The sequence below is a fragment of the Glycine max genome, chromosome 13 (genome assembly GCF_000004515.6).
Source record: "Glycine max cultivar Williams 82 chromosome 13, Glycine_max_v4.0, whole genome shotgun sequence".
Lineage (NCBI taxonomy): Eukaryota > Viridiplantae > Streptophyta > Magnoliopsida > Fabales > Fabaceae > Glycine > Glycine max.
Window position 1 is genome coordinate 19,477,170 of NC_038249.2, and position 9,853 is coordinate 19,487,022.

At 33.6% G+C, this 9,853-nt stretch overlaps 1 protein-coding gene across 1 annotated transcript; it reads left to right on the plus strand.

Moving 5' to 3' along the window:
• The first annotated feature begins 4,183 nt into the window (after positions 1 to 4,183).
• Positions 4,184 to 9,853, plus strand: LOC100787086 (RNA-binding protein 38). Its single transcript, XM_006593498.4, has 6 exons — positions 4,184 to 4,955; positions 5,099 to 5,222; positions 5,448 to 5,574; positions 7,749 to 7,785; positions 7,940 to 8,210; positions 9,517 to 9,853. The coding sequence occupies exons 1-6, from the start codon at positions 4,773 to 4,775 to the stop codon at positions 9,603 to 9,605; spliced, it is 831 nt and encodes a 276-aa protein (XP_006593561.1). The 5' UTR covers positions 4,184 to 4,772; the 3' UTR covers positions 9,606 to 9,853.

Sequence of the window (9,853 nt, forward strand, 5' to 3'; positions counted from 1 at the left end):
TGTAACATATCCTATCTTCTTCTCACACCTCTCTTTTGTGTTCTCACATAATATGTGTAACATCCTAAATTTATCCATAAATCACTTCTTCACGGAAGGTGGACTTGAGTTCAATTGCAAAAGCTCCGAAACAAACCACAATGAATTTCTTTTTTATTTTGGTAAGAAGAGCTAGTTAATTGATTTGGTCAATTTCACATTCAGCTTCTCATAGAATGATAATTGCTTTAGTTATAAAAAATACATCATCATACTCGGTGAGGAACAACTGTATATAAGTAAATCTGGAAGTATATGACATCTTTTTTTCTTGCCCCTGGCCTTTTCCTTTTTGGGCTAGAAAAGTTGTACATGATCTTTGGGGACTAGCTAGGACTATTAGCCAGCCTCAGTTCATTAGAGGACCATTGAGATTGTAAGTTGGTAACGTGGATGATGTCTCAATAATTAAAGCTTTCATTTATTTCCTTTTACTTTTGGTCTGCCAATTAAAAGAACAAGGAAAATTGTTTACAGTGGTTTTATAATTTCCAAGAATAACTGTTTAGAATATGGTTTACCAATTGCCAAGAACAACTTCCACACATCTTCATATATATTTGATGACCGAAGACATACAAGAGGGTAGATTTTCACAGTCCAATTTCCCACAGTTCTGTGTTAATTTTTGTTTTTCATAGGTAAATGAGATTGAGACACATCAAATATATCTGGATCCCCTGCTATTCATTTAAATTGCATTATGATGTTGATGTTGCAGCACTACACTATACAAGTCACTATGCATTAAGGGACAAGCTTGGGACTGTGTGTGGTTGAATTGAGTTGTGCAACAAAATAATAACTTTGCAATAATTAAAAACTCTCTCTCTACATTTGTTAGTTATACAGTTGCAATCATGGAAATGAGAACCCCAATTGCTAGGAGCACTACTAACTTCCCACGCTCACAAGTTCTACTAATCGGAACCTGTCTAGCTGAATTCTCATAGCAAAATTTGTCATTAGGTATAATCAATTTTTAGAAATTATTACGGAAGCTTCTTCTATCTTTAGGTGATTAGATTGCGAAAGGTCTTTATCTAAGTTTGTGACAAAAAGGTAACGATGTTAAGTGTTTGAATCTCATTAGATCCAAAATGACAATGAAAGGGGAGAGAATAGAATATGATAAATATATATTTATAACTTATAATTATTATGTATTTTTTATTAGTAAATATTAGTGGTTAGTTATTAATTTTTTCTTAATGGAAAAATCAAACTATGACTTTTCTCTTTTTTTTTTTTTTTATCATTAAGTCAACTTTAGAATTCCTATAATTATTATGTTTGAAGTAGTCCAGTTGACAATTGTGAATAATTGAAAGTTGAACTTTGTGGTAGTGATAAAATCCTGTTCCTGGCATTCACTATGTGGAGTCAATGGAGGCCAAAAGAAGAAACCATCATTTGGGAGTGGAGAAATGAAAAATGAGACCCCAAAGTGGAAGTGTATAAGGAAGAATAGAATTAGGAGGAGAACATATATGAATGCATGGTTTATACGTTAAAAACAATATATATGGGGAAACAAGTGATGATGGAAGGGGTTAAATGAAGAAGATTGATTGGTGGGTATTGGTGTGATGAATTAGCCAGGTTGGGGTGGGGGGTCATGGCTTATAAATAATAATGTTGTGAAAGGGTTCGTCCCAAAAGCCCTTGAGTATAAAAGAGAGGAGATGGAAATCCAGCTCATAGTAGTTCTTCAACACTGATAGGACCCCACGTGGAGAGGACTGCCAGTTCACGGACTCGTTTGTTTTGCAGGGTTTTTTTTTTTTTAACATAAAAACCACAGGGTCCTTATAGCTGTCTCCTCGTCCCTAACGCTGGCAACAAGCTAAGATAATGACTCCTTCTGCCTCTCTCTTTCTCTATGTGTGTGTTACTCTGTTGTTTGGGGGGGGGGGTGGTTGTGCTCATGGTTTTCCTTGGTTCACTAGCAAACAGTCATGGTGAAAAACTATGTATGATCATTTTGGGTGAATTAATCAATAAGTTTTTGATGTGAGTGAAATTAAGATTTTAAATTCGAATGAATGAAAAAATTATATGAAATGAGAAATTCTATTAAAAATAATTAATCAAATTATCTGATAGAGATTAATTATTATTGACAAAACTAATGGTGAGAGGAAAAAGATTTATTAAAAATGATCAGTCAAATTCTTCTATTGATATTAATCATCATTGACAAAATCAATATATACTTTACACCTAATTATCTAAAAAATTTTGAATGAATTAAGATATTCTTATGTGGAAAATTAAAGACTAATATCTCAAATATTAATATTCATTTAAAGAATTGATCTCTTTTAATAATTTTTTTCTTATACATGGACTTAGATTTTAAGAAATAGAATTATTTATCAATCATATTACAATGTATTGATATTATATATGATCATTAATGTACAAGAAAAGAAGAGTGCCAAACATGTATAATCCAACTAATACTTTAGAGGGGTGGAGGAATTAAATAAGATAAGATAAAATAAAATCATTCTTGAATCCAATACACTTGTTAATTGGTTGCCAGGAGACGTGTGACTTTGTGTTGTAGCGTGTGGACAAGATAATGGTCTACCATTAGTAATAAAATAAGACGGATATTAGCTTGATATTAACAACTGCTAATGATGCGATTGATGAGAGAATGATACGGTGGTGATCTATATTATCGTAACAGTCTTTAATTTTGTTTTCATCGTAGCCGCATAATGGCTTCCTTGAACATGACTTCCTATCCAGCAATAATCAACAACTCCAAGTTTCAACCAAAATTTAAATAAATAGTTAAATGAATTAAAAATAAAGAGCAAAAGTATATCCTTTCTTTCAAACCTAACTGTAACTGTTCCCATTTATTTTGGTTGATTTGCTGTGTAATAGCCTATGATTAGCGGATTTGGGGTCATGTGGGATATACTTTGGTCCCATCATAAAGAAAAAAAGGTGTAACCATGATTGGTCCAGTTAATAACCCGAGCACATGATCTATGATCAAATATAATTAACCAACGAAAGGAAGGTCAAATTGAAAACTAAATTTGTTTTTACTTTGTACATTATATATCATATGCGCATAACTTTCGCTGCCACAAACACCTTGGAAAAAGGAAGCTGACTGAGTAAAAATTTCAGCTGCTTCATTCCATGTGTAAACCAAAGCTGCCAACTACAGCACGCACCCTTTCTTACTTATTATATACATTACACAACTTCTTCTTTTCATGTAAAAAGAAGCATCTGATCATGATCAGAGGGTTCATATCTTTTGTTGTTGCAAAACTAATATTTTTACAATTATATGTCCTTATGTTTTTTTAGAGAGAATCCTATTTAAAATAGACATTAAATATAAACATTTTTCTTAATAAAAATTCAAACCCTAATTTGTGAAGTAATTGTTAGGGGTTGCCTTTTGTATCCTTTTGTTTCTTAGCATGGATAAACATTTTTTTTCACAGTTATCCTTTTGTTTTATTTTAAACAATACTGTTTGAAATAATGTTGGTATAAGTTGATAAGTATTGTTAGAAAAAAAGTGGTTAAGTATTTAGAACAAACTTTCATCTTTTTCATGAGTGTGTTTGAATTCTTTTGACACCACTTTTTCTGTTTAGTGGATAATCCATCTTAAAGAAGATCCTTCGACGCCTAAGTAGTAAGGACAAGTTGAGTAATTACAATTGGATGAAAATGCAATAATCTTTTATGTGAAAGTCTGTTGGCAGTACACCATGTCATTAGCGTCATACTCAATAGTATTAGGAGTGTCTTTCCATTCAACTATTTTAATCAACAAAAATAAAATACTATCATCCATTAAATATAGACATTTTTCTTAACCGAAATTCAAACCTTAATTTGTGTCATTTTTATCGGGACTTGACCTTCCTACCCTTTTGTTTCTTAGCATGGATAATCATTTTGTTTTCAAACAAGAGAATAATATGCTTGTTTAAAATAAACATAGGCTAGGTTGGGATGTAATGTGCTAGGGAATGAGAAATGGGGGGTGAGAAGAAGGAGAAGGACAAGGAAAAAAGACTAGTTTAAGTCAAAACAGAAAAATTGATTGGATGGTGGGAGAGTATATTAATGCAGAGACAGAGGGGAAACACTTCAAGTGAGATAGTAACGCAGCTGTCACTTGTTGTGAAATACTACGAAGCCCACAACCCTCTCTTCCTTCTCTCTTTGGCAGCAATTAGAGTTTGCAGCTGTCAGATCCCTTTCTCTCTCCTCCACCACCACTACCCTTTTTCTCAAGCCTTTTTTTCTTTTCTCTTAAAATAATAATAATAATAATAATGTATTTTATATTATAAAATTAACAATCCCCTTTTATTTTCCTTTCCATATTTTTTCTTTCTTGTTTTAATTAACCAACTTCTCTGTCACAAACAACCATCAAATAATAACGATACCACACCATCATAAACCATACCCACCACCACCCTTTTCCCCTTATTAGCCCCTCTCTTCAAATTCAATGATTCCTCTGTCGTAAGAAGAAGAAGTGGGTGTTGTTGAATGGTGGAGAAGGAGAAATACAACTACAAGGCACAAGAAGAAGAAGAAAGTGGCAGAGACGACAACTCATGAATAACTAGAGATCAGAAGAAACAAGGAAACACACACACACACTTTGGAGCTGAACTAGCTTTTTTTCATGCATGAACAAGGACACCCTATATTATTTCTTCCTTTGAAACACCATGGCTTACCCACATTACCGATCACAGTTCGGAGACACAACGTTCACTAAGGTCTTCGTTGGAGGCCTAGCTTGGGAGACTCCAACCGAAGAAATGCGCAAATATTTTGAGCAGTTTGGAGACATTCTTGAAGCTGTCATTATCACTGATAAGAACACAGGAAAATCTAAAGGCTACGGATTCGTATGTCTCTCTCTCTCTCTCACACACACACACACACTTTACTTTGCCTTTGATTCTTTTTTCACTGCAACGTGTGTTGTGTTGTTTGATTTGATCCTCATTACACACAAAACTTGTCCCTATATAAACACAATAAACAACAGGTAACATTCCGTGATCCAGAATCAGCTAGAAGGGCATGTACTGATCCAAACCCAGTTATTGATGGAAGAAGAGCAAATTGTAACATTGCTTCTCTAGGAAGACCTAGACCATCACCACCTAGAGGTTAATTAATTTCACTTTCTTTTCTTTTATTTGCATTTTGTATCTCACAATGTTATAAACATAATAATTATCATCATACTACCTCCGTTCTTTTCTTATAAATAGGAAAGAAAGGTAGTACGATATATGATTAAACTTAGGATATATGTAAATAAAAATGTAACATAATGTTTTGTTAATTCCTTGATCAAATTTGAGGTTGTGTCTTGTGGGGTGGTAATGCAGGAAGAGGTACATTCCAAGGAGGAGGAGCACCAGGGACGACAGCAGCGTCGTACGGTGGTGTGCCAGCGGCAGGACCACCGCCGGCACTGGCGCCTCCACCACCGCCGCTAGTTTACCCGCCATATGGGTAAGTGAGTGAGTGAGTGAGTGAGTTAGCTTTGTTCATTTACTGTGGGCATTTATTATTACCCATGTCTGTCACTCACAGTCAAAGGGGAACTGGTCCATGGCATTAATTGAGAACTGCATATAGACGCACACATTGCTCTCTACATATGTCGCTTGACTGCTCCCCCCCAATTACAGTAGGTCTTGGTGACAGCGTGAAAATCCTCACGTATCATATCACCATTAAAAGTACACACAAGGCCAAACTTTCAACAACCATCATGTGCATTTTTTTCCCCCTAGTTTCCTTCATCTTGTTTTTTAACCACTACCCCTCACCATAAAGCTTAATCAATTGTGTTTCCTCCTTTCTTATGAGTTGTTGATCAACCACTACATTGCATATTTATACATGAATTTGTATATACAGTAAAAACAAAAAATGTTTATTACATTAAAAAACGTGATAAGTAGAAAATACTGTAAAATAGCCGGTTAGATTTCCAATAAAATTAAAATATATTTCACACATATAACATGATTAAAAAAGACAAATAATATTACCTGATGTATGTCATAATTTGAGCTTTTTTCGCATGGCAAAACTTGAAAGAATACAATAAAACTGCATTTTTACACTCTCCAACTTTACACGGGAAAAATAGAGATGTGGAGGTTAGGTTTCACTGTGTTTTACTTTTGTGCAATAAGGAGGAGGAGTGTGAGTGAAATTGTTGAGTTATTAATGTCATAAATTAAAGCAGGCCTAAGAAGATAGGGTACCCTTAGATTTTACCTATCGATGAGAAACATTACTTTTGCAACTTATGTAATTGATGTATACAACTATGGTAATAGTAGAAATGCTGGTGACAATAGGTACAATCAAAGGATATTTAATCCGTGGCAATGCATGTAATTTTTCATTTTTTTTGTGTCATATATTAGTGGTCCTGCGATAATAAATTTGTTTTATAATCTTGTACATAATAAAATCCCTCATCTCTCGGTACTTTTGCATGTCCTGTACCATCAAGTCATTTTCTCACCAGCAATGTTATTGTTGTCTTATGAGGTGTATTAGTTGGTAAATTAAAAAGTACTCTTAAAATATGATGAACGTATAAACAAAAACAGAGTGGAAATTACTCTTATATTTACGTTTTTTTTTCTCTCTTCAAAATATGCTCATTTTCTGAGGCGTGTAGAAGGCACAATATATAAACTTTAGTTTTGTATGCAATGGAACCGCAGAAATCTAATACAAAGGAGTGTAGAAGATAAACGGTGTTACTTTATTTGTTTCTACTTACAACTTTTATCCTTTGTCCTTTCTCGCAGGTGTTTCAACCTTTTTTCTTCTATCGTAAAAAAAAAAATTACCATATTTTAAAAAAAGTTAATTATGCTTATTAGAATGTGATTTATCAACATTAGCCGAATCTTTTCTCTGCTAAGTTTACACTATACTGTAGGATATTAAATTTTACTATATAGCATATTTTGTCTATTCTTTACCGTAAAGCTAAAGATATTATTGCAAAATAATAAAATAAGATTTTGAAGGGGTCATTCAACTTGTTGAATCGCCTAGAAACTTCTACCAATTATCATATATAGTTGATAATTCTTTATACGTTCTGTCAGAAATTTCCTTCCTTAAACTCCACTCTGTCAGTTGCAACCGGACTGCATAGTTTATACTTTTATGTGCATGCAAAATTTCATATCATTGGATGCCACCTTGACCATTCTTTATATATATTGCTTTATTCCTTACTTTTTCTGCTTGATGGGGAGAACAACATGTTCATAATGCCTGAGCCACAAAAAGGAACCCTATCACTGAATCACTCATAACTAATTCAATCTTAAGGACCTTGCATTGCACACTATATCATATCATACCATACCACAAATCAAGCACTAACTCTCATTACACATTGATCAATTTGGGGGTCCCACATGACAACTAAAGCTAATGATATTAATCTCTTTTTTCCTCACATATTTAATTTATTACTGAGAGAAAAAAAACCATACATTATATTAAGTTCAGTGTCAGTCCACAACAATAGGAGTCTTCCATTTTGAGCCATTGCTTCTCAAAGAAACAAATGCACCACTGCAATATTAATGTATTTTCCTTCCATATTTGCTTAGTGATTAAATTGGTTTTAACTCTCTTTGCAGCTACCCTACCTACACCCCTGATTATGGGTACCACCAAGTAAGCATATTTTTTTTCTCCTCCCTCCAATCAATCAATTAATTAGAACATGTAATTTTTCGTTAATGATGTCAGGGTTGGTTACTAATAATGGAGAACAGTTGTATAACATTGGTTTAATGATTGATTGTGCAATGTTTTGTGTTGAGCACAGGCCACGATGTATAACCCACAAATTCAGCAACCACAATACTACCACCAACAACTCTATGGACCATCATCTTCCACCATGGGTTCCCCTTATTACTATGGCTATTCTGTGCAAGCACCAAGGGGCACATTCTCTTCAACCCAACCACATCGCTTACCAGCTGGACCCTCCTATCTATACTACCCCACACCCATGGAAGGCTCTTTCCCTGCTTATCGTCCTCCACCTCAATTGCAACAACTTCCAATAAGGCAACCCCCTTCTTCCCCTAGTGGTACTTTTTCTTATCTCTTCTCTAATAAGTTAATTTAATTCAAATTTAAGAGTTTAGCAGATATATATGGTCAATGTTAAAGTTTTTACACCATTGTTCAATAAAAAAAAATTATTTTTAGAATATTTTTTAAAAAATTATTATAAAAATTATCAAATTTATCATATGTCAACAAATGTCTACCTCAATTAATAAAATTAAGTTATGGTAAACATCTTCATACTAAAATTTAACTTTCTCATTGAATATATTTTTTTAACAAGAATGCATGTTGATTCTAAGTTTAATTACCCTTTTGATATTGAATATTCATGATGTCTAATTTATATGTGTGTCACTTAAATATATGCTTACACACATGGCCACACAGGAGAGTGGGGTGAAAGAGAGAGGTGCACAGAGATTTATGAATTATGATGCACTTACTGACACACAATATATATTATGATTTGGCTGTAACATGTGGCCATAGGGGTCCACATGGGCAACCCCAGCCCCATGTGAATGAGCTGTCTCGGTTGTGCCATGAACCGTATAATGCATGGGTCAATGTGGAAGAAAGTCATGACAGAGGGAGAGGGTCATCATGTAAAGTAACAGTGAATGCATGTGGTTTCAGTAGGAAAAAAAAAATATTGTGGTGGTTAAATTGTTTAAAGAACCAGTCAAATGGTCTTGCATTCATGCATTGGCCCACAGTGCATGTCACATACTACCACTGCTGTAAGTTTTTAATATTAAACGAATACAGTAACCAAAACAAATTAAGTTATTTTTTCGATCTTCAGCTAGATCAACCTCTAATTGTTTTGCAATTTCTTACCCTTTTTTAGTACAACTTGTGCTACAAAATTCTATGTATTTTCTGTTTTCAGTCGAGAAAGAAAACAAAATTGGATGAATTTTTATCTAATTAGTCATAAAAACATCACAGATGAAAATATATTACAACTCCCTTATACTATTTTGTTTGCTGTTACCATATGAAAATGAGTTGAAGTTAAATTTGTGTTTTATCAAACAACTAGAGAAAATCAAACTGTACTATCTCACTGTATTTTAATTAAGTTACCAATTTTTGGAATTTTCATTTTTCACTTCTCCTCCAACAAATTAACACACACTAATATGTAAGGTCCTCTTAATTTGATTTGCTAACATGACAAACACATTCATGTATAGAGTAGGATCAATCAGTAGCCTAATGCAAAGAGATTAATTAGTTGATTATCATTCATATATATTCTTTATAATCTCAATGTTGAACACAATGTGACTATTGTTTATTATGGTTGGTCATGATCAGATTCACAGACTCAGCAGCGTACCTCCTCCGAGACAGCAGGTGGAGTAGTTATAACTTCAGAAAGTTCAAATACCCAAGGGAGGAACTGATAAATATATATACCTGCTAAGTTTCAACTGTATAATCTTCAAATTAAATTTTATCACATTAATTCTTGATCTTTTTCCACATCATATCTTCATTTTTTTGGTCCACATGCTGTAGCTTTTAGGCAATAATGGTTCGATCTGATCAGATGAGTTGTGTTCCCCACAGCTATGGCATTCAAAAGTTGGACTAATCATCTACTTCATGGAGATTATCTTCATTCTCTTTTCCTTGTCTTCAAGGATTTTCA

Bases quoted from the DNA above. Each gene is read 5' to 3' on its own strand.
- LOC100787086 (XM_006593498.4), top strand. From the start codon at position 4,773: ATGGCTTACCCACATTACCGATCACAGTTCGGAGACACAACGTTCACT. The intron at 4,956-5,098 runs GTATGTCTCTCT...AATAAACAACAG, and splicing joins AATCTAAAGGCTACGGATTC to GTAACATTCCGTGATCCAGA. The intron at 7,786-7,939 runs GTAAGCATATTT...TGTTGAGCACAG, and splicing joins CTGATTATGGGTACCACCAA to GCCACGATGTATAACCCACA.